This window comes from Cucumis sativus, chromosome 1, assembly GCF_000004075.3.
Source record: "Cucumis sativus cultivar 9930 chromosome 1, Cucumber_9930_V3, whole genome shotgun sequence".
In the NCBI taxonomy this organism is placed as follows: Eukaryota; Viridiplantae; Streptophyta; class Magnoliopsida; order Cucurbitales; family Cucurbitaceae; genus Cucumis; species Cucumis sativus.
The window spans coordinates 30,136,450-30,163,620 of NC_026655.2; the positions used below are offsets into that span (position 1 = coordinate 30,136,450).

Sequence of the window (27,171 nt, forward strand, 5' to 3'; positions counted from 1 at the left end):
CAATAGTCGACTTTGGAGCTTCAGACTGCGTCACTTCTTGCACATAAGAGAGTGACCATCCACACTTTACACCAATGTCCCGCATTACACCCTGATAACGAAAACCATTGTGGTCTTTCCATAATCCATCTTATATAAATTAGTAAATAGTTATGGAAATTTATTATGCTTTCATGGTTGAATTTATTCTTAGCTAAAACCACATTCTCCATCTTATATAAAACGTTCCAAATAATTTAACGTGAATGAATTTGTAACCTTTCAAATAATCAAATATTATAGTGTGAATTGTATAGAAATAGAAATAGAAATAGAAATAGAAATAGAAATAGAAATAGAAATAGACATACATATAAATATAATTTTTTTTTGTAAATATTTCGAAATTATTTTTTATTCTCTTTAAATTTAGTATAGATATAGATTAAGTTGTCCGAAAACTCTACATTTTGAAAAACCATTTACAAAGCATCTTCTTCATTCCTCCCTTCTATTTTCTCTCCGAATTTGATTTAGAAAAGATGGTGGATCGAGACCGGGATTGGGATTTTTATCTCAGAACCTTATCCAACAGTGCTAGGGACTCGAATGTCGCCAACGATCCCGCTTCCGATCCTAATATCCTTCAATCAGTGAGTTTTGTTCTTGTTTTCCCTTTAGTGTTTCTAAAAAATTCATGGAGGATATCAGTATGCTCATTTCCTGTCTTAAAGTTAGACCCATAACGCCCGTTCTTCATCAATGAGAGCTAAATTTTATTGGGTTTCCACAAAATTTTCTTTCGGATTATTCCATGTGTTTGTGCACGAATTCTGAGAATTGTATACACATTTTTTCAGGTTAAAAAGCTATATGAATTGTGCAAAGCTGAGAATTCTGAGGATTTGGTGGCTCGGGTTTATCCACAGTTTAACAAGATTTTTCAGCGTTCAGTGTCCTCCCTATCTCAATCTAGAACTTCAAATGGTCTCCTCTTACTGGTGTGCTTTTTTATCTGTTAAAACTACATTTCATAGATCTTAATACTAGAGGATAGTTGTTAGTATTTATTTTGGGAAAATTTTCCATCTACTAGAACTACAGACAAAGAATGTTTCGTGGGCATTATCGAGAGGGAGTCAAATGAATACTTTCTCAATAGGCTTCACCCTCCCTATTTTAGTACTGTTTAGTTAAATTCAGATAAATTCAGAAGTTGGATTGGAATTTTCATCTAGGATTTTATGCTTTATGAGTGTGTGATTGCATAATCCACAGGCCCCAAGATGGCTTTATCAATTTACAGTTATTTGGTAGATGATATATTGGTGACCCGTGTTCCGATAGTCTGAATATCAGATTTTCAGTTGCAGCATTTCTTTCTCATCAGAAATGAAATTTCAGCCTTTAATGTTCTTTGTTAAGTATCACATCCCCGCACCAAATTGAATTTGTTGGCAGGTTATTTTTAAAGAAGAAGGAAACTGATGTAGTAGGTTTTTGATATAGGCTTTGTTATTATTATAATTTTATATGAAATTTTATATTGGTTGTTTTTCAGTAATTCTTTTTAACTTAGTGGGTTAACTTCCACTATAAATGAAGGAACAATCCATTATACTGTCAATACTACGTTTGAGCAGAATTATTTTGTCGAGTATTTTACTATTTTTGCAGTTGTATCTGTCAGATCAGATGTTAGGTTGCGTTAATTATAAACCAAAAAGATAATCCCCATTTACTTGTCCAATTGTCTTCTTTATGTCTTCTTCGACCATAGGTTTTTTGGCCCCCCATTTTTCCTTTGTATAGAGCATCTGGTGAATTTGAAAAGGTTTTAGTTCCATTTTATTTTATTGTTAATTTACTGGAGTAGAGGATACCTTTTCTTTGGGTGTTTTTGTTTTATTTTATCCACGTACGTTCCTTTTAGCAGACATGTGCTAGTACAGTGTAGAGTCATTAAGGTATCCTCTACATTTGATTTCTTGATTCTTGAAGATTATTATTACCAAGTATCCTTTACAGCATATCTTCTAACTATCAGATGTGAAGATGTCGTTATAAGTTAGCTTCTAATATTTTTGCACTTGTTTACCAGGCCATTCTTCAATTTTTCATTGATTTTGGTGAAGTAGTCTTACATGATGCGGATCCCAGTCTGAAGACATTTTTTCGTTCATGTTTGAGCCGGTAAGCACAGGCTTCAAATAATTATGTCTGTAACTACTTGGTTTTATTTATGTTCATCAAAATAGTGGGTATAAAAAATCGAACTCTGCTCAATCAATTTCCATGCAAGTTTCTCTTTGGATTTTTCATTAAAAGTAATGATTTTGAATTACTTGTGACAGTTGACTTATGTGGTGTATGAACAGAAGAAATGCAAAAGGGTTCTATATTTAGGTTGTGTAGGGGGAAACAGTACTGTGGAATTGTATGGAAGTTGTTTCCTTAAATTATTTGAATATTTTGCTTGGCTCTCAATCATTTAGGGGATAAATACCTTTTACGTTTCCTACTTCTTTGAAAAGAGTTATATTTGGATTCTGCATTTCATGAATTTTGTTTAATGGTCCTGAATATCATCGAGAAATTTGGCTGGAAAAGCAACCTTAATCTATCATTTGAGGTCCCCGAAACCAATGAGGAGAAACAAGAAGTCATGGATACCACTACTATGCCGAAGGAAACTGTTTCCTCGAGTTTCTTTTGGGCAGCTTCAAAAGTAACTACTAAAGAAGAAAAGATTTTTTTCATGTCAGTACTTGATTCTGAAATAACTTCAGTAAGAGGCTCGTGAATTGTGGGAAACAGTTCATGCTGAAGGATTGCCCATGTGTAGCCTTTAATTTTGAGATTGTAATTTTGGCCTTCCCTATTATTTCTTGCTGTTTTTTCTGGTTCCATATTGTTTTCTGGACCATTGTATCAAGCTGGATGTTTTATTATTTTATCTTTGTTGGGTGTTTTTATGTTTTTACTCGGGATATGATGCTTGAAGCTATGGGCTGTCATCCTAGTTGAGATGTCCGAGTGGACCTCTTGATCCCTCTAGGATTCCCTTGATTATAACTTCTTTATTACACTCTTTGGATAAATCTCTTGTACTTTGAGTTCATATTAATAAAGAGGTTTCGTCTCTCTTAAAAAAAAGAAGAGGCTCGAGAACCAAAAAGTTACAAATTTGTATTTCTGATAAAATCACATTTCCTGAAGTGGGTGCCCTATCTTTGGAGATATAGAAGTTCCACAGTTTATTAGCAATCGCGAGAGTAGTCCTCCAAAACTCTCTGCCTCTTGGATTACATCTCAGAGGAAGGCTTTAAGTCAGTAGTTTGTGGACAGTTTTTATGGGATAAAAGCAACAACTTTCATTGGGAAAAAAATAAAATAATACAAGGGCATACAAAAAAACAAGCCCACCGAAACACTCCAACTAAAGAAATGGGTTCCGACTAAGTAAAATGTTTTCAAGCGAATAATTACAAAAGGTCTTTGTAACTGAAGCCCAAAGGGACACATGAAATCTACTAAGGACCAAACCTCACTAGGGTCCCTTTCCCTACCTCTAAACATCCTATCATTCCTCTCCCTCCAAATATCCCAAAGCACACCGCACATCCCAACCAATCACAAAAAAATGACATTTCTCTTTGAAAGACGGAGGAAGAAGGAACTCCTCGATCATCTTGCGAACGGTCCTCTAGCCAGCCAAACTAACGTCAAACTCTGACAGAAAAGAGCTCCAAACAGCACGCGCATTCTGATAATCTCAAAGAAGATGATCAAGGTCTTCCTCTGCCTTTCGACAAAGAATATGATAGAAAGGCTCGACAATCATGGTTCTTCTGCTAACAAGCCTATCCACAATGTTCACATGACCAAGCAAAACTTGCCAAGTAAAGAACCTAACTTTCGTACGAACCTTTATCCTCCAGATGACATAAAAAACAAACTCTCTAGTGGGAGAGGGGTCCAACAACAAGGAAAACAAGGACTTGGATGAAAAACCCTGACTAGGGTTGGGGCTCCAAACGTGGACATTCCTTCTCCCTTCCCTAGAAGGGCAACCCTCAAGCAAAGAAAGAACGGATGCCAGCTCCTTCGTATCCCTATTGGTTAAATGACGGCGGAACCCGAATGTAAAGGACACCGAATTCTTAGGCCAGCTCAAAAAATCCAACACCAGATGATTTTTAAAAGAGGACAAATGATAGAGGTGCGGAAACAAAGAGCGAAGAGGACTCTCTCCCACCCATTGATCCTCCCATAAATAAATATTCTTGCCGTCCCCACAAAATAAAGAGTGAAGTGAGAGAAAGTCGGAGCTAAAAGAAATGTCTTTCCATGGGTTTTAGTTGAGTGCTTAGCACATGATTAACTTACCCTTGCTTCTAACAATTAGGAGCGTAGGACAAGCATACATGCAATTAACTACAAACTAACTAATTCGATAATTGGGATCCTGCTTGTATAGATTTTGGATCATTTTTCACTTGTAAGTACATCTCTGTATAGCCTACATTTTTCTTGTGGGTTGATTCTTGTTGAATCCATTTGTTCTTAAACTGATTCAATCTTTGGGTTGATGTGTGGATTATGTCTACTAAAGCTTGGGATTTAAGTTTAAGATGTAGTCTTATGGAAATGGAGATTTTAGAGTGACCCCTTGATTCCACTTTAAATTTTTACTTTTAAATCTCTGATGGCTGATCTGGTGGGTACCATGGATTTAATTTTATCTGATCTTTATTCGATCATTGGGAAAGACAGTCGTCAGAAATGGATAAATTATTTTCCTCAGGAGCTTAATTGGGTGCCATTGATACTCTAGACCGTTTACAGTGCTGCATGCCTTTTATGGCTCTTTCTCCCTCTTGGTGTCATATGGGTTGTCAACATGCTGAAACTCGGAACCATTTGTTTTTCCCCTGCTTTTTTGCTGTTATCTTTTGGGTCACGGTTTTGCTTACTTTTGGTTGGTTTTTCACATGCCCTAATTCCGTTTTTGGTCGTTCATCCTTTTGGTGGTACAAAGAAGTTGATTTGATTGACTCTCTTGTGTTCTTTCTTTTGGAGTTTATGGAGTTAGCAGAATAGACATCTTTCGACTCTTTTTATACCTTTGATTAATCGTTTTACGGACTCTGTTTGTCTATGGCTTTTTTCCTGGTGTAAAACACAACACCCTTTTACACACTTTAGTTCATCCTTTTAAGTCAGTAGTTGGCGCTCTCTGATGTAATCTTACTCTGGTTTTTGGGGTCCTCCCCTTATTTCATTCATCTATGAAATGTTTCTTTTACCGGAAAAAAAATTATCCTCTTAAGTAATTGCATCCTCTCTGAACTTCTGTATCTCTTGATGAATGTTTTGAGTTTACGTAAAGGAGAGAAAAAAAAGGTATAAATACCTTTAGTTTTTAGGAACATGTGCATTTGGTTTCTAGGGTTTCAAATTTGCCATTTCCTCTCTCCTCTCGTCCCCGTCGATCCTCTCCTCCCCCCTCTCTCCCCCTTTCCTTCATCTTCTTCTGATTTACTTTTTCTTAACAGCAAAAGGTGATTTAGTATTTTTTAGAGCAAACATTTGAAAAGAGGTAGAGGAGTGGATAGAGAAATATTTTCGTAGTTTTTTATTTTCAAAATGTCATATCAATATTAAATATAATTACAACTACCTAATAACTCTTGCTAGGTACCTTTTGTATACCTATTTATTAAAATCGATGGACTAAAATGATTGTTGGGAACCAAAGTAGTATGGGATGCCTTTGTCTCACATTTGTTAGAATGGAATGACCAATGTGGTACTTAAGTGACTTGGCTCCCCCACTCCAACAGTTGGCTTGTGGGGTGTGGTTCTCCAAGATGCTTAACTCTAAACCCTAAACCCTAACAAATCCTTGTGACCAAATGCATTTATTCCTAAAAACTTACTTACCAAAAAATTATTTATCCAAAACTAAATAAGTAAATAAATAAAGTTCTAAGATGCAAAAGTATAGTGCCATTTCACAACTATCTTTTCATTGTGCATCTTTTGGTGCGAGAACTCTCTATCATCAATTTTACAATATATTGTATGCTGACCATAGTAAATTCTTGATTTACTGTAATATGATCACATTGAGCTTTCGGACCACATTGTTGTAGAAGCAGTTCTAGAATTTCTGAATGAAAATCAGAATAAATTTTTAACTTGTAGCAGTTTTTGATGGAAAGGCCCTCAATTTCGATTCTACAGTATATTGATATGCTGACTGTATAATGCGCCCTTTGATCTTATTCTAGTATGCTTGCAGTGAGTTTGCAGATCCAATTGTTGCAGAAGCAGTTTTGGAATTTCTGAATGCAAATCTGAATAAATTTCTTACTTCTTTTCCTACACTGCTGCCACAGGTATGAGTTGTTGACTTGTTTCTAATTTTTCACTCATAATAGGAATACATTTCTAATTTTTCTAACGGGTAACTGTAAGACTACCAACCCCAAATATCAAATAAAACACACAAAACTGGCAAACAGGCGGTACTCTGGAGTTCTTTATTTATATATAAATGCCAAAATGTTCACAAACTACGAAATCAAGATAACAAGGAGTAAAAGAAAAAATAAAGAAACATACCAGCCTCCTTTTACATCAATGGAGACCCCTATCGGCTACAGTAGCCTACTCCCATATAGATGATAAAAGAACCTAGCTACCCTCTCCCTATCATTCACTATTTAAAGCCTTTCCTAAAATTCTTCCCTGTGGGCCCTACTCTGTACAAAATTTTACTCCCATCATCCCTCCTCATTAACAATAAGTGCATTTCCTTTTTTACCCTTTCTCACATACGTATGAATGATTGGGGGCCTTACAGCAACGCCCAATTTTATTTAAAGTGTTCTTCAGTTTGTTTTTGGAGAACGAAAACACATTTAGCTTCTCAAACATACAGGGGAAATAAATTTTACCTCATATCATAACCTTTCATCGACTTGTTTCTGAATTTTTCAAAATAATGCTGCGTATATGTTAGACCTCCAATATTATTTACCTATAGTAGGAGAAAGAAGGAGGAGAAGTCAACAGTTTCTTACAGTTAATTCCAGTTAATGTATCTTTACCGTTTCTGTATCTTTAATGCTATCTTTGCGGTTGTTTATTCTTACAGTTTTTAGAAAGGATAGGGTAGTTTTAAGGGGTTAGGAGGAGTCTGTAATGGGGAGGAGTTATTTTGGTGTGTAGGCTGTGCATCCTTGAGAGGAGGAGTACGAGTGGTTTGTTCTAGCTTTCTTACTGTTTTTCCTGTGTGTAATTTCCAGATTGATAAACTATCAATCTTACTTTCAATCTGTAACTTCTTTTACCAAATTAAATAAAGAACAACTATACTAGTGTTCTATCAAATTGGTATCAGAGCCTTTTCACCTGGGAAGCAGAAAGACGTTGGCACAGTAACGAATGGAAGAGAAGTTGGAAGTCTTTGACCAAGAAATTTTCGGACTGTGAGTGGAACTTCATAAGTTACTGATGATTGAGGAAAAGCTAGTGTCCTTGGCTAAGAGTATCGAACGACTGGGAATTTAGGTAGAAACATGTACAAAATCAATTGTAGGGGAAGGATTGTTGAATAGAACGCTGGTGATTGATGGTACTATTGCCGGAGGGGGCACGCCGATGACGGAAACTGTGAATGCAGATAATGCAAATACATCCGAAGGTAATGAGAACTCCAGCGATCATAACAAATTTAAGAAATTCGAAATGCCAATATTAAGTGGAACCAATCCGGATTTGTGGCTATTCAAAGCTGACCAGTACTTTCAGATTCACAAGCTGACTGACTTGGAGAAATTGACTGTCGTGGTGATTAGTTTCAACGGGGCTGCATTGGATTGGTATCGTTCTCAAGAAGAGCATGAGTCGTTTGTGAATTGGGCGAATTTGAAGAATAGGATGTTAATTCGTTTCTAACTAGTAGTTGAATTATCCATCAATTCGGTGGTTGGTTTAACTAACGCAAGCACCATGAACATGAAGGGAAAGATTAATGATCAAGTAATGGTAGTTTTGGTTGATTGTGGTGCAACCCACAATTTTTATATGAAAAATTGGTTTCGTTATTGTAGTTAATGAAGGAGGAGACATCTAATTGTGGTGTGATTTTGGGATCCGGCACAACTGTGAAAGGGAGGGGAATCTGTAAAAATGTTGAATTGGTGATTGGAGAGTGAAAGGTGGTTGCAACTTCCTACCCTTGGAGTTAGGCGGGTGGACTTGATTCTCTGAATGCAATGGTTACAATCATTGGGAGTTACTGAAAAAGATTGGTGAAATGTGAAACCGCAAAATTTCTTAAACCTTTGGAATTTGTTAAGATTAGTCAAGGACAAGAGAAATTAAAATTTATAGGAAAAGGGAGTAAAAATACTTGAAAAGATTAAGATTTTAAGGTATAGGTTTAAGTAAAAGAGAAAAGTTGAAAATTTTGGCTAAGTGTTTTTGGGCATTTAGAGGTTAGGTTAGGCGGCAAAGGAAGGCCAAATAACCTCTAAATGGTTTTTGATGGGCGGCAAAAGAAGGTAGAAAACCTCTAAGCATAGGCATTTGGACAAGCTTAGGCGTTTAGACATGGACTGGGCAGCCAAAAATATGGTAAATAACCTCTAAAGGTGATGCTTAGGCGTTTGGATGGCTAGGCGAGAAGACATTGGAGGTTAGCTAGGCGTTTGAGACTTGTTGGGCAGCAAGACAACACAAAGAAAGCTATCTGTTGTTAGGTTAGCTAGGCAGCCAAGGCTATGCATTGAGAGGTTAGGCGGCCAAGGTAAGGCTACGTGAGATGGTTATAGTCATGGAGGTTAGCTTGGTGTTTTGGACAATAACGTGGCATGATTAAGGCATTCAGTTTAAGGAATAATCCAAGTATCTTAATCATGTTAACATGCATTTTGAGGTGGAGATGAAGTTTGAGGTGTCTTAAAGAAGTTTAAGGGTAGATGAAGTGTCAAGTCATTCTCATGCAAGGATTCCTATAAATAGGCAACTTCACTTAAGAGTTCTTCACTATTCACTTCGCTCGTGCAAAATTACTCAAATTGGTCTTGAAAGTTCAGAAATTGTGTCTAGTTTATGAGAGAAGGCTGCCATTCAATTTGAAATCAAGAAGGTTGATGTTTTGGTTAAGCAAAGACGAGAAGGTCAATTTCAGGAGAATCTGAGCAAGGTGCATTCACAGAGGGCTATAAAACTTGTTTCTTGGAGTTTTGCTCTGAAATTTTGAGGTAAGAAAGTTAAGTCATTTTAGAACAACTTTGTAGAAGGAAGTTTTGTCAAAAGAGTTATGGATTGTAAGTTATTAATTTTCAAAGTCGGGTCATGTATTTTGGACGAAAAATGTTGTTCTGGGCAGTGGGTCAATGTCATGCATGCTAGGCGAGATGGACTTGGCATTTTGGTCATAGAGGTTATTTTGAGGTTTGCAACAAGGTCATGGCACAACAGAGCAGTAAGACATGCGTTCAGGTTATGCGCATGACTTGTGAAAAGAGGTTAGGAGGCGGCAAGCTGCACATCACCACGCAGACAAGGACACGCGGTGGGCGATGATGTGCGGCCTTGCGCTCGCGTTGACCCTCATTGCGAGGTTAGTATGCGGCATACACCCCTCATTGTAAGGTTAGCACGCAAGGCCCCTAGGCCATGCGCTCGGCCAGCCCCATCCACTATGTCGTTGGGCATTGTTGGGCTGTTTTCGGGCTATTTTGGGCTGTCATGGTATTTTTGACAAATTTAAGGGAAATTTTGGATATTTTCATGATTAAAGGACTAATTATGGAATAAATATGAATTTTCAGATCAAGGAAGCTTTAGAGGAATTTTCCCGACCAAGGATCTGTACAAGAATTGTGAGTGGAAAATGATTTTATTAAAAGTGATTTAAAGCTTGTTTTAAGGCATGATTTATGAATGATTTATGTTAAATGTTTAAGCTATTTATGAATTGTTTTCAAGCATGTAATTGTTTAAAGTATTTATGCAAGATCACTGTTATTGAGGTTATGTTTGAGGATTATTGAAAATGAATTAAGGGTTTCTAATTGCAAAAGGATTTAAGGTTTATGGTTTCAAAATGTTTTATCGGAACCAAGCTATCTCAAAATTACTCGTTACGAGGCTTACTTAAAATTTCCTCGTACGAGGCAGGAATAAATTACTCGTCACGGGGCATGCTTAAAATTTACTCTTGACGGGGTAGGATTAAATTACTCGTAACAGGGTAGGATCGGAGACGGTATCGAGCAATCTCTACCGCCTCCTAGAAGTAGATGCTTGGGTTTTGAGCAGGAAAAACCAGGATTTTTGTTACTGTTTTCCTCATGTTTTAAGGTTTAAGCTATCATGACTGATTTATTGTTTACTGTTCAAAGAATTTCTGAAGCATTATTTCAATCTTTCTTTTGAAATCGAAACTGATGCTTCTGGATTTGGAATTGGTGCTGTTTTAATTCAGGCAAGGAGACCTATTGCATATTTTAGCCATACACTATCCTTAAAAGAGATCGAGCAAAACCAGTTTACGAGAGGGAACTAATGACTGTTTGTTGGCTGTACAAAGATGGAGACCATACCTACTTGGAAGAAAGTTTGTGGTGAAAACTGATTAATGTTCTTTGAAGTTTCTGTTAGAGCAATGTGTGACATAACCTCAACATCAAAAGTGGATAGCTAAGCTGCTTGGCTACACTTTCAAAGTAATTTATAAACCGGGATTGGAGGGCATTCTGAGTTTGTGATGACTTACAAATGTTTGAAGGGTGAATTATATTGGGATGGTATCAAAAGGGATGTTAAAGAATATTGTGATGAGCGTTTGATTTGTCAACGGAACAAAACCTTGGCTTTGTCTCCAACCGGGTTATTAATGCCACTGGAAATTCCAGAGGTTGTGTGGAGTGATATATCTATGGATTTTATTGAAGGATTATCCAAAACGGCAGGATTCGAGGTAATTTTCGTCGCGGTGGATCAATTGAGTAAATATGCACATTTTATAGCATTAAATCACCCATACACTGCTAAATTGTGTTGTGGTTAGATTACATGGATATCCTAAGTACATTGTGTTAGATAGGTACAAGGTTTTCCTTATTAATTTTTGGAGATAGATGTTCAGATTATCTGGTACCAAACTCAATAGAAGCTCGGCATACCATCCTCAATCTGATTGACAAACAAAAGCTGTTAATCGGAGTGTAGAGGTTTATCTAGTTGTTTATGGGGTGAGAAGCCTAAGGAGTGGATTAATTGGCTATACTGGACTGAGTATTGGTATAATACCACGTATCAGAGGGCGATCGGAATTACACCATTTCAGGCTGTTTATGGCCGTGCACCACCGCCCTTGATCTCTTATGGGGAGGCTGAAACATCTAATTCCACCCTTGACCAGCATCTTAGGGAAAGAGGTGTAGCATTAGCAGCATTGAAGGAACATCTCAAATTGGCCTAGGAGAAAATGAAGAAGGCTGCTGATTCAAAACGAGGAGATGTAGAGTTCCAAGTTGGTGATTTAGTACTTTTGAAGCTTCGTCCATATTGAGAAGTGTCTTTGAGAAAGAAGAGAAATGAGAAGTTGTCTCCGTAGTAGTTTGGGCCATATATGTTGATTGCACAGATTGGGCAAATAGCTTATAAGCTGGAACTTCCACCAGCAGCTGCCATACACCCTGTATTTCATGTCTCTCAATTAAAGAAGGTGGTTGGAGAACATAAGGAAGTGCACCAGTTGATTCCTTATATTTTGGAAGGCCATGAATGGGTTACTACACCAGAAGAAGTGCTGGATTATCAAAAAAATCCTACAACAGGTGTGTGGGAAGTCCTGATCAGTTGGAAGGGTCTGTTGCCTCACAAAGCAATGTGGGAGAACTGTGATGATTTTCAGAAGCAATTTCCGACGGACAAGGTGGTTTTGGAGGGGGGAAGTAATGTTAGACCTCCGATATTATTTACTTATAGTAGGAGAAAGAAGAAGGAGAAGTCAACAGTGTATCTTTGATGCTATCTTTACAGTTGTTTAGTCTTACAGTTTTTAGGAAGGATAGGGTAGTTTTAAAGGGTTAGGTGGAGTTATTTTGGTCTGTAGGCTGTGGATCCTTGAGAGGAGGAGTAAAGAGTGGTTTGTTCTAGCTTTCTTACTGTATTTTGTGTGTGTAATTTCCAGATTGATAAACTATCAATCTTACTTTCAATCTGTAACTTCTTTTACCAAATTGAATAAAGAACAACTATACTAGTGTTCTATCAGTATAAATCCAGAATAAATTAGACATGTCATATAACCTGCAGGATAAGTGCACTTCTCTTTGAGCATTTTATAGACACAGTTCTTCAGTTTTTAAGTGCCTGCATATTTTTATTTTATATACTATGATAGTAGTTTAATTTTTTTTTACTTAGTCTTAATGCTTATTCGCCCAATAATTAATAATTAGTTCTAGGAAGGAGAGGAACAACCAACCACCTCTTCAACAAAAACGAAGATCTTTTGACAGCTTTTTTAACTTATTATCTTTGCTATGTCTTGGTGCATCTTTCTTTCTTTAGCTCTTTTAACCTTGCATCCTTTTTGACCAATTGGAGAAATCTCTTGCAACTCCATTGCCTTAGGTTATTGCCCTTCTTTTGATACACCAATGAAATTTGTTTCTTATCAAAGGAAGAAAAAGAATGTTAGATACCTAGATTTAGATAGCGCTAAGGGTAGTTAGTTATATAAAGCAGTTAGATGGTTATAAATAGGGAGTTGGGGAGGAAAGAAAGGCATGAAGAATTTGGTGAAGAAATAGGGCTGCAACAGTCCTTGAAAGAGAGGAAGGGCAGAGGGTTAGAATTATTTTACTTGTTCTTTTACTTCTTTTATATTGTAATTTCTGTTGAAGGTATCAATAAAATAGAAACACTATATCAGTGTTCTATCACATATACTTAAAATCAGGTAATAATTTATGATTTTAGTTTATTTATTACGACCTTAGTTGAGCAGGATCTGTTCTATAGGTTGTACAACTGTGTCCTTGAAAAGAAAATATTAGTTTATGTATTTGCAAGAAGTATGGGACTTTTGATTAATGGGCAAAAATAGAAGTTTCTCCATTTTCTTCCCATTTATAGGTAAGACCTTCATATTTTACATATGAACTGATTGAGTGAGCTAGAGATTTTGTTCTCCCTTCCCCTCTGATGGCTACCAAATCGACAAATGCTGCCCTTGTTAAATCATAAATGATGCTAAACGCTCTGCCAATGGGTTGCTGTAATTTTAATTATACAAACATGATAACACAAGTTTATAGTCACTATTGTCAAAATGTTCTCACTATACCTACAGCAGGGTCTTCTTTGGCCATTCACTGATTAGAATTTAATGTGGGACTAGGAGAAAGATGTACCTCTAATTCAGATCGATATATTTGCAGTTCTTTCCATTGCTGCTAAAGCTGATTGCGTGGAATGGAGAAAAGTAAGTTGTTATACACGATTGTTTTTGTTCAAATTCTATTTTCTCAAATGTTTTTATTTTTGTTATTTTTAATGAATGAGCTTCTATTTTCTCAAATGTTTTTTTTTTGTTATTTTTAATGGATGAGCAAGTTTTAGAAATACAAACTTAGGTCGATGGTCAGAATTTTTTGTAGATCTTTTCTTGGCAATTGCTTAACTTGATGTAATTTGTGGACGGGAGCTAATTGGTGCAGTTGCTTGGTTGCAGATTAGAGAAACCATTTTTGAAAATCTTTCCAGCATTGATTTCTCCTGGGTCTTTTCTTCCGCTGTTTCCATCTCTCATGGATTTCCCTAGTGAGTTCAAGCTCCTGGGTCCTTCCTTCTGCCTTTTTTTTTTGTTTCCATTCATGTAGTCATGCTATTTGATTCCAAATTTCAACTTTTGTTGGTTATTGATTTCAGTATTGGTAGTTGCATTGGAAAAGGTAGAGCGTTGCTCTGGATCACTAGTTGGAAACAGCATTGCTTCAATCCAGAAGAGTAAAGCTCCTGAGGTTTTATCAGAATTCAGATTCCCAAATAGCCCATGGATAAAAGTCTAATTCATGACATGATATAATCCTCATGTTATATTTGTTACAGATGCTACTTGCACTCATGGATGAGGCTTACACTGGTTCAACCATCGGGGATGGAGGAGGAGACTCTGAATCTGAGGATAGCAACACATTAGATGTTGCTGATCCTCTCTTCCTCGAACTTTTAAAGGATGAAAATGATGGTCTTTCGGTATGAGTTCCTTCTCTACGTCTGTATTCTGCATTTTAATAACTGGTTAACTGGAAAGATCATAGCACTTACAAAGGCTATATCATGGGAATACTTCAATTTAAAATAAGCTCCACAAATAAGCTGCACTTACGTCTAAGCTCCATAATCTGTATATGGATATGTTCTGCAGACTGTCACGCGCACTAGTATTACATTCATAACCCATAATTGCTTGTTTAATTTGTGCATTGATCAACGTATTATTTGGAAATATTCCTTATGCAGCTAATTAAATAAGAAAACGACAGGGAAACCTAGCTAGACTGCTGATAAGGAGTATATCAATCTAAAATAATCGATCTAATTCGGACAATATATATTATCCAACAATTCTAGATTGAATTTGAGTTCCAGATTATGCGGAATAAACAGTTTGTACCTTGCTAGCTTAAAAGAGTTGATAAACCAATCTAAGCTTTCAAGCAACAAGAATGATAGGAAGAGAGGTGATACTTGGTTTACATTGGTTCAAGCTACGTCCAGTTCTCCACTACTGACGCAGGTTCCACTAAAAATAATCAGGGAGAAATAGTACAAGTTGAAGAATGATTTCTCACTTTTCCCTCAAGAAAATGCTCACAAATCACTTGAACAAACCTTACAAAACTCTCAAATCTCAATGTAACGGAAAGAAAATTACAGAACACTTCTTTGTGCAAAATCAAGCTCTCGACACTCACTTCTTTTGGCAAAACGAGACTCATGGAGATGTTCTTCAAGTTTGCTTCCAATCTTTGCTTTTAAAGAAAAAACCCATCTTCCATATCCCTTCTTCATAATGATTCACCTCCATGTAAACCAATCAAATGACTTTTTGTGGGTTAAGCTTGCTTAAGCAATAAGTAAATGAAAATGGGTCTTGATCTTTTGGCCTCCATATTTCTTAACTACTGTTGACCAACTCTAAAAGTTTGTTTAAAGCCGAATTTTATAGATTAAGATGGTAAGAAGTAAGAGCAAGTAAAGCTGAGAAGGAATTTGGACCCTCAATGGGGAAGGATGAAGTGAGATCATTGTCTATGGATACTATAGGCTTTTAAATGGCTTAAAAAATGCTGGACGGGCTTGGGAAACTTTCTTTTGCCTACGTAATTTTTCTTTTCGCTGGGTGGTAGAAACTTTTTAGTTTACTTAAATATTCTTTCAGGAACGACATTGGAATTCTCCTGGGATGACTGCAGTAATTCAGGCTGCATTAAATACTGCTCAATCAGATAGGCTGGAACAATTGCTGAACATGACTCCTCGGATTCTTGATGTCTACTTTTCTGTGGCACTGCGAGTGGTTAACAATTGTATGATCCTGCTTTTTGATATTTCATTTAAATTTTGGAATTTCTTGTCTACTGTAGTTTAATCTTAGATTTTTTTTTTTTGATATTTACATTTTACCTTTCTTTTTCAGCATTAATCTGTGCATTGATTCCTTTGCTTATGTCAAGAAACTCAATATTGTTTCCCAACAAAGATTTCTCCTATAAGGTGTGCGTTGAATGTGATTTATGTTATGTTCTTCTTGTTGTTAGCTTTTATACATATAGGTATCACATTATGCTGACTTCAGTAGCTTTTAATTACATGTATATATAATGCCGACCTGATTTATGATTCTGCTGATTGAGTAAGTGTTCTACCATTCTCGCCTCAAAAGGCTAGACAACCTGTGGCTGTTATAATTGAAAGTCACAAGAAAGAAATAATACATAGATTTACATGGAAACCCTAGTCTGGGAGAAACCACAGTAGAGAGTTTTCTTATTATTTTCTTATGCAACAAATGATACAAGGGGAGAAAAATAATGGGCAACAAGAGTCTAACTAAAAAGGAAAGAATAATTAGGGTAACCTAAATTACAAAACTACTCTTGGGCTTTCAACACACAACATGCTCGCTAGTTCTAACACTCCCCTCATGTTGGGACATAAATGTCAATAAAACCCAACTTGGTAACACATGAATCAAAACTCTGTCTGAGAAGTCCCTTGGTGAGAATATCAACAACTTGTTGACTTGAGGGAATGTAAGGAATGCATATGCTACCATTGTCTAGTCTTTCTTTAATAAAGTGTCCATCAATCTCATCATATTTGTTTCTATCATGTTGAACCGGGTTGTTAGTGAAACTAATGACAACCTTATTATCGCAGAATAATTTCATAGGCACCTTCTAGTTCTTACGAAATTCAGATAGAACCTTCTGTAGCCAAATCTCCTCACATATTCCTAAACTCATGGCCTGTACTCAGCTTCATTACTGCTTCTGGCCAAAACCCCTTGCTTCTTACTCCTTCAAGTTACGAGATTGCCCCACACAAAAGTTACAGTACCAGAGGTGGATTTTCTATCAAGAATAAGCCCTGACCAGTTAGAATCAGTATAGGCCTCAATACACCTTCTGTCAGTCTTCCTAAACCCTTTATCAGGAATGGTTTTCAAATACCTTAGAATTCTGTTAACTACCTCCATGTGTTTCTTGTAAAGAGCCAGTTGTAGAGGAAATTCTGTTAGTTGCATTATCACCCCTAGTGTGAGGGCTCTAATACCAGTTGTAGAGATTCCAGCCTCTTTAAAGCAAGTCGGATATTCCCTCAGACTACAAGCAGCCTTCCCTATTAAAAGATGAACAAAATAAAACCTAGCTCCCAATCCCCATAAAGGCCCACTTTATACCTCACCTCTCATTAATTCCTCGCCTCAGGCCCCACTTTCACAATCTTTTCCTATTATTCTCTCATCATTTGCTGCTTGAGCTTTTACGTTCTTGCCTCTCTTTTTGTATGTATGGACAATAGGGGGCCTTACAGTAACTTCACAAGCTTAGATTCTGGTGGGGAAAAAAATCTTTTAAGAGTGAGGAGGTACCTTTTGTTGTAAGCTAGGATAGTAAAGAGGGAAAGAGAGACTGGAGAGTCACCTATTGGTGCCTGGGGTTTCCTCTTGATGTTTCTTTTCGTGTATTTCCATGCAGATAATTTTCAATAATATTTTAATTTTTTTATGAAAACCTTTGATACTTTTTAGAGGAATTATGGATAGCACAAAAATTAAACTATTTACAAAATATAGGAAAACATTTAAATGGACTATAGAGAGTTGGATGAATTTTGCTATATTTTGTAAATAGTTTCAATATTTTGCTATTTTTGAAAATGCTCCTTTTGTTTATTTATTTTTTTTATTATAAAATAGATTGGGACTTGGGTCAAAGCCAATAGGTGATTGTTAAAATTTTTGAGTCTTTATGAGACTAGTTCAATCTTTTTAATTGACTTAGTTCTTTTCCCCTATAGACAATTTCGTTCTTACCAAATCTGGAAACCAATTGTATTGTTTCAATCTTTCTTGCCCTATTTTATCTGCATTTTCAAATTCTTATTCCCCATATATGATATATTTGTATTTGCTTACCTTAAATCTATTGATAAAGATGATATTTCTTTCGTTGCGTAGTACATGGATTAACATTTGCAGATCATACTAGACTATGAGTTGAGAATTTGAACTTTTAGGTCAATATTTATAGGTCCGTAAGAGGCTCCTAGAATTTATGCTTGCTGCATTTCAGCGGTCGCCTGCTTTCATTGCGCTTCTCAAGGTATTCTTGTACTTCTAATTTATTGGCTTTATGTTTTCGCTAGTTCATGATGATGTAACTTCTCATTAGTTTTTGTCCTTTCACTATCCCTTCCAAAGATAACTTTTGAAGTAAATCACAATTCTGATGGTCATTATTTACTACATCCATTATTGGGTCATTTATTTTTCATCATTTATGGTGAATGTTTTGTCACTCTCAATGACGGTAACTGAGATATTATTTAGGCTAACTGGTAAGGGGTTCTATCCTCTAGAAGGAAGTATGCATAATGGTATTTTATGCTCAACGCGCTGAGGTCTTATTATTGAATATCATTCTTTGAGCTTTATCAAATTTCTGTTCTTTTTTTCTCTTTTTTTTTTTTATGAAAAATACTTCTTTTTGCTTTTTTGCAGAAGCCTATAATGGACCGTCTTGGAGAAGCTTATGAGAATCCTGCCAAGGTTGTTTAAATCTATTGTATAGTACAATAAAACAAATAGATGCAACAACTGCTTCTGTTTGTTGAATTTCTTCCTCGTTTTCTTTCTAGACTGAACTGGCATTGCAATTGTGTTGGGCGATTGGAGAACATGGCGGGGGTGGCAGATCTCACAAAGATGCAGCACGTGAACTTTTTGAAAGCTTAGAGTTGCTTTTATATGAAAATCTTTTATCTAGGTATGCTTTATTGAAACTACCTTTACATTTTTGTTTTAGAACTTCCAACTTTTAATCTGTTGCATACCTTTTGTTTGTTTCCATAGTCGTCTAGGTTTGAGACAGGACTCGGGTGATAATTCCAGTGGTGAAAGCTTCAGAAGGTCATCACAGTCAAGACTTCTATGTTTTGTTATTACAGCAATTGCAAAACTTGCAACGTACCACCGCGAATTACTTCCGAGAGCGCGAGTCTCACTGGGAAAGGTTTGTTTCTTAGCATTTAGCATGACCTATAAAAACTTCGGCTGACTTATCTCAATGTCTTGTTCTTGCATCGAGCCAAAACAAAAAAAAATAATGTTCTAAAGCATTTCTCCCTTTTACTTTATGCTCCTAGATAAGGCAAAAATGCGTTATTGACACTACCGAACTAAATTTTGCACGAACAGGTAGCTCGGTCTCGAACCTCAGATTCCAGGGTCTGGACTCGGGCTCACGATTATTTAGGACTATTGAGTGACCCTGGAGTTTCTTTGTCCATTTTGGGGCCTTCAAAACCTGCCATTGAAGATTCACACAACCCAGGCACTGTCGATTGGAGTCAAGGCAGAACTAAGATGGTTGCACACATTCCATTTTACATTCTCCGCGAACAAGAAGGTATTTGCTCTATGCCTTCTTTCATCCCCTCTCTCGTCTTCTTCTCCTTGTGTTTTCTTATAAAGAAGTTGATACATTGAATTCTCTAAGCTCCAGAATATAGAATAAAGATGAAAGATAAGGGAAAAAATTATGAAAGTAACCATCACCATATGTGGATTATGTTTGCATATATTTATCATATATTGATACGATGTAATAAACCATACATATTAAATCTATTTTGCAGGTCCTCCTTTCCATGATTTCTCATTTTCAGATATTCTTCCAAGGAGATGATGAACCCTGATGTAGCATAGAGCAATAATGTCTCATTTTCAAGCTTTTGCTCCTCTCAATATCATCATCAGTCTGAATGTTCCTGATCAGCACCCCCCGAGCTACCGAACAATTCATCATCGAGTAGTTCATCTTGAGGTATTGTGCCTTGTAGGATGTTCAAAGTTGAGCTTTCACATGAGAAATTGCTTACGGATTTTCTCCTTTTAATTCGATTTCCATTCTCCCCACTGATCAAGGAAAAGGGGTGAAACCTATTTGTAAATTATTACATAAACAGCTTGAAAGTTGAAAGTTGAAAGTTGAAAGGCACCTATTTCATGCTATATCTTTGGCTGTCACCTTCAAAATATAGCCGTACTTGTTGCCCTAAGATCTGAAAAAACATGTTTTCATACCAATCACCAAATATGGCAATGGCAATTATTACAGTTTCTTATTCAAAATTGTTGAATATTGAAAGCCCCTTTGATTGAGGCAACAGTTTCAGTCATAATTCTATGCATTGAAACCATTGATTGAAAAGGCACTCTTTGAGTTACTGAATGATCAATGATGTTGAGAGCAACTGTTAGAATGCTTCCATCAGCTACATCTTCCTCACCATTCATTCTTGGACTATCTGGAAGGATTGCGAAGCCAGAAGGCAAGATAGCCACGTAATCTGGGTTTCCTCCACGTAAGACCACTGCCATTGCGTAGATATCAACAGGTGCAAAGACTACATAGGACCCCGATTCGTCGAAGAAACTCTCTTGCAGGTAAAAGATCTCAATTCGTCTCGGTGCTGACTGCAAATTTGGGAAGTTTTCTAGTTATAGTTTTGAACAGCTAAAAGTACTGGTGTGTAGAAAAAAGTTGAAGCAACAAACTTACATTCACTTGAATTATGGACACTCGGTTTCTTGAATCGGTGCCATTGATGATGCAAGAAAGTTCTGTAATGACATGACCATATGAAAGGATGTCCCACTGCACAATATATATATAGTGAAAGTTGATTCGAATTAGTAGATCTTGATTACTACATGTTGTAAATGAAAACAATTTATATCTTAGTTCAATTTTATATAACCATGATTCATTGTAATTTGGATATAATATTTTTGTTTAGTATCATGACTTCATTCCATACCAAAACTTATCCACAATTGTTGAGGGCTAAACTTAATTGGCATATAGTTTGATCAAAATTTATCCAAGACACGTCAAAAACATAATTCAATTGACACGGATAAAAGATAGGTAATTCATAATTCAATTTTCACAAATAAAAGAAAAGTAAAAATCTATCCAAACCTATTTGAAGAATTTTTCATTAATAAAATTTTTGAAGTTGAGAAAAGCATTGCACCACCTCAACACATTGATTGGTATAAAATAAACTTTTCTTCATAATTGAACAAAAGTTTAATTTAAAAAAACAAAAAGTTTAATTAATAAATTTAGCCTATCAACTTTTGAAAATTGGCCTAATTTTGATTTTTCTTTTTCAAATTCAAGAAAGACATAACATTAGAAATTTCATTAGACAAAATAAAAATTTATATTTAATAAATCAATTAATTCTAGATTTTGCAAAGAATGTAAATCGAAAGTTTTTAAGTCTTAAAATTCAAGAGACTAAAAAGACAAAGACACCATAAATTCTTCAAGCTATTCTCAATTTAGTAGCTCGAGGCATGAAAAAATCTACGTGCTCAAATCAACTTTATTGCAGCCAATTTCTCGAAGCAAACAAAAGTTTCCAATGGTCCAAAACCACTTCCATTCTGTAGCCATCATCAATCCACACTTCTACATATCTTTCAACTACCCCCAACAGTTCAAAATCTCAAAAGCTTTTAATTTCTTCTCAATAGTTATCTTGTACAAATCTTAGTTACTAAATAATAGTGACATTAGACTGCATTTAATCGACCGATTTTTCTCTGTAGATATTATATCATACTATGCAACAATCAAACAAAGAAACAAACCTTATATTAATGATGTTAAAATTTGAATAGTGTACCTTGTTACGAGACTTCTCGTGACGAAGGTAATGGAAAAGATGCTTTGGGTTGGTTGGAACGTGAACAGAAGTGGAGAAAACCACCGAGGTACATGGAGGTCTTCCAGGATCATCATTGAGATTTGGGGTCACCACAACCCTGATGTCTTGAGGTCCAGGAAAGGGAATTTTAATCCATGGATTTTCTTTAGAAATACTCACATTTCTATAGAAACTCTTCGTCATTCTCTCAGCCAACTTCAACACACTTGACCTTCCAGCTTGTAGTAGTAATACTACATATATAACACATCACCAAAAACTTGTTACACACACTCTTCTTTTGTTAAATAAACGCTGATATAATCATGCAACTCATTTACTCTACTCGTAAATGTTTACGTATACTCTAAACAGTTGCACTCTAAACGTCTTACCGTGTGATAAAAGATTCAAACTTCTAATCATTTTTTAGTTAATAACACATGTCTTAACCCGTTGAACTACTATACTTACATTAGTGATAAATAATACAAAATTAACTAATAGAACACCGAAGTCCAATCAGATATAATACCCAAAATCCAATCATAAAATTGTTCAAGCCTAGCTGAAAAATCAATACAATAAGAAAAACCACTCTCTTCTAAGCATAAGGGTATTAATTGCACCCGTTATTCAAGTTTAACTTCTAGAATTAATTAATGAATTAAATGAAGTTGAAAAATTCAAGATCATGATTAACTCATCCACATACATGCTTGAAAACCTTTCCCTAAAACTAAAATGAAATCATTCAATCTCTTTTTCGTCCCTCGATTACAATAAAATCATCACTAAATAGAAATAGCAATGATACTGCAATCAAACAATCATTCCTAAACCTAGCTAGACAACAATAAACCAACAAAAAAAAGTGAATAAAACAAGAACTATATTTTGATAAAGAAAAAAGGGAATGATATAATAGGGGATAACAAGTTATATATGAGTGTACCTCCGTTGAGTGTTGAACAACTCTTAGCCATTAAAGTAGCTTCCCAAGTGCAATGTCTAACCAAAGAAGAAACCCATCGCTTTGCACCAAATGCCAACCCTGAATTGATATAAGCTTCATACATTTGATCAACCATTATTGTTTGCTGATCAACTTCCATATGTTCTACCCATATCACCTAAAAAATCAAATATGTCCATGAAAATATGAAGAGTTTATTTTTCTGTAAGAAAAATCCATTAATTGGATAATAGATATCTATTAGAAATTTGAATTTATGAGGAGGATGTAGTGAACAAGTAATTAATATTGTAACCTTGGAGAGATCATTTGGAGATGCTTGGATTAAACAGCCAGAAGGTTTTCTTCTAAAACCAACAGGTAATGGATAAGGGAAGAGATCTTCCAAGGAAACATCAACAATTCCCCATGTATATGGAGCTAATTGTTTGCAAAACCTCCCAAAACAACTCTCTCTTGTCTCAACGATAGGTGAGGGGATTTGAAACTCAGCTCTCATCTGAAAAACAAAACACAAACCCTTTTAATATTTACTTATAATTACAATAATATTATATTACTCTCTAAACCCAATCAAATCAAAGAACTCAAGGACAAATCTTGAAAAGAAACTTATGCACGTACAAAACCCTAATTTCTGATCATTATTTTTGCCAAAGAAGTTCATACTCATTATGGGATTTGAGGGAACTCGTTTCTCGACCTACGTTACATTACTAAGGGATGAATTTAGAATTACATTTTATCAGTTCGATCCAAGATACCAAATAAAAAAAACTATGTATCACTCTCAAATAACAAAGATATATAGTTTTTCCTTAAATATTTCTTCTTTATTAGCATTCTAACATGGGAGAAAAATAAAAAAAAGTTTATGTTAATTACCCTAAATCCTAAAGAAAAAAGTGGGGGCATAGACAAAAATAAATGCTCAAGTCTATTATTTAGCTTACCAACTTTCACTATTCAATAATCAAAGCAGATTCTTAAATTTTATGTTACCACTAGCAAAGTTCCATTGTAGTTCCCTCCAACAGGTTCCATTGATGACCAACTTTTGAGAATTGTTGCTCTTGCAACAATGTCAGAGAAGACAAACGACCATTGTTCCTAAAAATAATAACAATAATAAAAAAAAGCATTAGAACTCTCAAACTTCTTAAGAAATTAGGAAAAAAATTCTCAACTTTAATTATTCTTAAATAATAATTAAAAAAACACACCAAATCCATAAAAAACCCAACAATTCTGAGTGGCTCCATTCTGACATATGCAATTTGTCTTGAAAATTCAGTTCGAAGATGGTGTCTTTCTTGTTGTTTGTCTTCATCATGGCCAAAATTTGTCTTGTTTTCATAATCACTGCTTGATTTGGTGTTGTCAATTTCAAGATCTAAAAGATCACTACATTGAGTCTCACCAACCTCAACCATTTTCATTATATCCATCAATGTATAGTAAGAATCAGCTTGATCTTGATCATCTTCTTGTGGCTTCCATAGAGGATCTCCATCAAGGGCTAAATTTGTGAGCTCATCCATGGCAGCGTTGACGAGCTCAGTGATTCTCAACCGATTACCTTCGGTGCAAACCGAGACGGCCATGAGAAGGTCACTTGCTCTATGGAGTTGATTACTATCATTATTGCTTCTTATATGGGAGTTTGATGATGCTGAATTATTATCCAAGAGGTGAAAGTTGGAGGCACATTGAGGAGAATAGGGAGTGTGAGGAGAAGAATCAACATCTTCATAATTGCTTTCTAGGTTATTACTTGCCATCTCTCTAATAGTTGCTTGCAATTGAAAAGAGAACAAGTGAGGGATGAGCACACACACATATTATTTGAAATGCAAAAGAAAGATACATATATACCGACCAATCTAGAGTTTAGGCTATGATACCAAACGATATGAATATCCTAGCAATTTGAAAATAAGGATCTATTTAGTTGTTTGAACCCTTAATAACAAATTGACGTAAAATCATCAAAGTTGAATTTATCACAACTTAAAAAAGGGTTATACAAAAGGTTACCTTTATTTGAAAATCAGAAAAGGATGACTAGTTCTCCCCCCAAGGTTTGAACACTTCACAAACAAAGCCTTGTGAAAGCCAAGTACTTTTACCTAAAATGCTTAAGCATGCAACCCTAATTCAAAAATAGCGAAAAAAAAGTTGGTGACTAATCGTTGTTACCGAAAAAAATTTCAAACTCCAAATTTGAAAAAGAAAGTCGTTCAATATAACTTAAGGGCGAGTTTAGAAAGCATCAAAAACTCCTAATGTGTGCCACACACTATAGGTCGTACTAAAGTGACAAGAATATATTGGGTGGTTTCATCAATATATAAATTATACGAACTTCTAACTATTTAATCAGCAGCCAAACCTAAACCTTATATATTTAGGTTATTAATTATCATCGGCTAATATCACTTTTGGTTTGGAAGAAAAGGCTTTGGTTACACTAAGATTTTCTATTCTTCCCCAAATTCTAGGCCTATTCAATTTAGCTTTTTACTTGTAAAAATTAAACCTAAGAACAATACTACTTCTACTTATGAATTTTTTGTGTTTTTTGTTTTGTTATTTATGTTTTCAAAAATCAAACTAGGTTTTAAAAACTTAAATTAAGTAGTTCTTAGAAAACCATGTAACTACCAGAACAAACACAATTTTAAAATTAAAAAAATAGAAATCAAATGGAAATGGTGATATAAAAGTAATGATCTTTGAGGAGAATCTCTCGATTAAAAGAAGAAATATTATGGATTAAAGATTTAGATCTTAGATATTTTGTGCATTTATACTGATCTATTTAGATCTTTGATATACTTATTTCAATGTTCTTAGACTTTCATCAATTAAAATTGTGAGCTATGTGTATAATTTGTTTTTTTTCTCTTTAAGATTTAGTTTAGGCTTTGAATCCACTCATGCACATTCATAAACACAATTTATGAGATGATCTTATCATAACAAATTGGTTTTGATATCAAACTGCTTATTCAAAATCCAATTTATTATTTTTATTTTTTGAAAAAACACTTTTGAAATTCAAGTATAAGTATTTAAAAACGAACATAGTTTCTTGTAATTTCTTCTATGACAAAAATTCAGAACTTAAAAGAAACAGGATAGATTCAAATTCCAAAGTAATTTTTAGAATAGGAAGATTATATTAGTGTTAGGAGAGACAATCAATGAACATGCATGGCCCTTTTCTATTCATCCAACAAATAAATTAAAAAAAAAAATCCTTCAAATTTTAGGTCAAAAGATAAAAATTAATCAAACTAGGGTCCTTTTCTGTTCTTATTATTTTTATGAAATTGGGATCTCATTTAAGTTTTGTTAAAGAACAATTAAAATATGACCTAATTGAAAGGAAAAAAACAAAACAAAACAGTGATCAATCTAGGGTTTCGATTTTTAGGGTTTTTCTTTGAAAGACTATGAATAATGAAATGAATCAGGAAGAGGGTTTACCTTCACAGTCTCTTCAGCTTGAAACCTTAATTTAATTTCCTTCCATCCTTTTTCTCCCCAGAAATTTGTTGCTTCCTCTGAAATGAAAGGGAATAAGAAAAAAGCATGAAAATAATAACAAGATCAAAATCAAGTGAAAGAAAGGACACAAAGATCAGGAGATCAGGAGATCAGCAGAAACTGCACCCAACAATTCTAAAATCAAATCAAAATTTAAAACAATTGAAAACATACCGTTTGAGAATTATGAATAGAATAAAAAAAGTAAATATTGTTGTTAATGCAAGGAGGTGTTTGTTCTTGATATACATATATATAATGAATTTATAACAATGGAGTTGTAGGTTTTTTTTGGTTTATCGGAGGAAACGATGAACAAGTTGAGCTTTCTGGACTGTGGGTTTCCATTTATGGATGCTTCAGCGAGTGATCCACGTGGCAAAGCTGATTTGGGTATTTGCTTTTTTGTTTTCGGCATTTTGTAGTCTTTAGAGTATACACTGAGAGACTCTCCTCATATTCTCTACGGTTACATGATTTCCTTTTCGCTCTTTTTCTTCCTTGTTTTCAGTGTATATTACTTTTTTCTTTTTTTAATTGTTTTCCGAATACGCATTTTTAATTTAACCCAGGTTTTATTTTAATATCGTCACTCAAATAAATATTTAGAAATTTATGGTACTTTTAAAATTATAGTTTTTAATAGATTTTAAAATAGTAAATTCAACCAAATATTTGGTGACACAAAATCCAAAATCTTGGTATGGTTGGTAAATATTTTAATTTATTTTGCTATTTTTAAAAATAATTCTAAATAATAAATATTTTCTCTTCTTTTTACTGGTAGGTATAAAAATAATAATAAAGTAATAATTATATTAAAATAATATTTTCGCTTCTTCAAACACAACCCATCACCACTCTATCTATCTTTTTAATTATTGTTTTTTTCTAAATAACCTTCCCGTCCTCTATTTTGCTTGTATTTAGACTCACTAACTCGAATTCAGCCCCTCAAACCAAAACTTTAGATCTGATATACAAATATTTTTATTAGTCTTATTCTCGTCAATTACCATTTTTTCTCGATCATTTAATTCTTTGATAATTTTTTATATAAAAAGTGATAAAAGAAAAATATTTACAAATAGGTCACTCCAAATTTTTTTCCATTG

General features: G+C 34.9%; 2 protein-coding genes and 1 long non-coding RNA gene across 3 annotated transcripts; 2 read left to right on the forward strand and 1 right to left on the reverse strand.

Annotated features, from left to right (window-relative positions):
* Positions 1–389: 389 nt before the first annotated feature.
* Positions 390–20,506, forward strand: LOC101219811 (AP-5 complex subunit zeta-1). The gene is made up of 16 exons (XM_004142508.3): positions 390–632; positions 840–980; positions 2,081–2,172; positions 6,287–6,383; positions 13,455–13,498; positions 13,748–13,836; positions 13,945–14,036; positions 14,125–14,271; positions 15,461–15,608; positions 15,719–15,795; positions 17,838–17,909; positions 18,308–18,355; positions 18,445–18,572; positions 18,659–18,818; positions 19,004–19,214; positions 19,444–20,506. Exons 1-16 carry the CDS (start codon positions 522–524, stop codon positions 19,491–19,493), a joined length of 1,707 nt encoding a protein of 568 aa, XP_004142556.1. The 5' UTR covers positions 390–521; the 3' UTR covers positions 19,494–20,506.
* Positions 6,391–12,285, forward strand: LOC116403560. Its single transcript, XR_004216362.1, has 2 exons — positions 6,391–9,881; positions 10,487–12,285. It is a non-coding gene; the product is annotated as an uncharacterized LOC116403560 (long non-coding RNA).
* LOC101212560 (homeobox-leucine zipper protein PROTODERMAL FACTOR 2) lies at positions 19,934–24,285 on the reverse strand. The gene is made up of 7 exons (XM_011650251.2): positions 23,728–24,285; positions 23,507–23,614; positions 22,800–23,003; positions 22,484–22,661; positions 21,508–21,782; positions 20,370–20,465; positions 19,934–20,284 (listed from the first exon to the last, which is right to left on the reverse strand). The coding sequence occupies exons 1-7, from the start codon at positions 24,283–24,285 to the stop codon at positions 19,934–19,936; spliced, it is 1,770 nt and encodes a 589-aa protein (XP_011648553.2).
* Between the last annotated feature and the right edge of the window lie 2,886 nt (positions 24,286–27,171).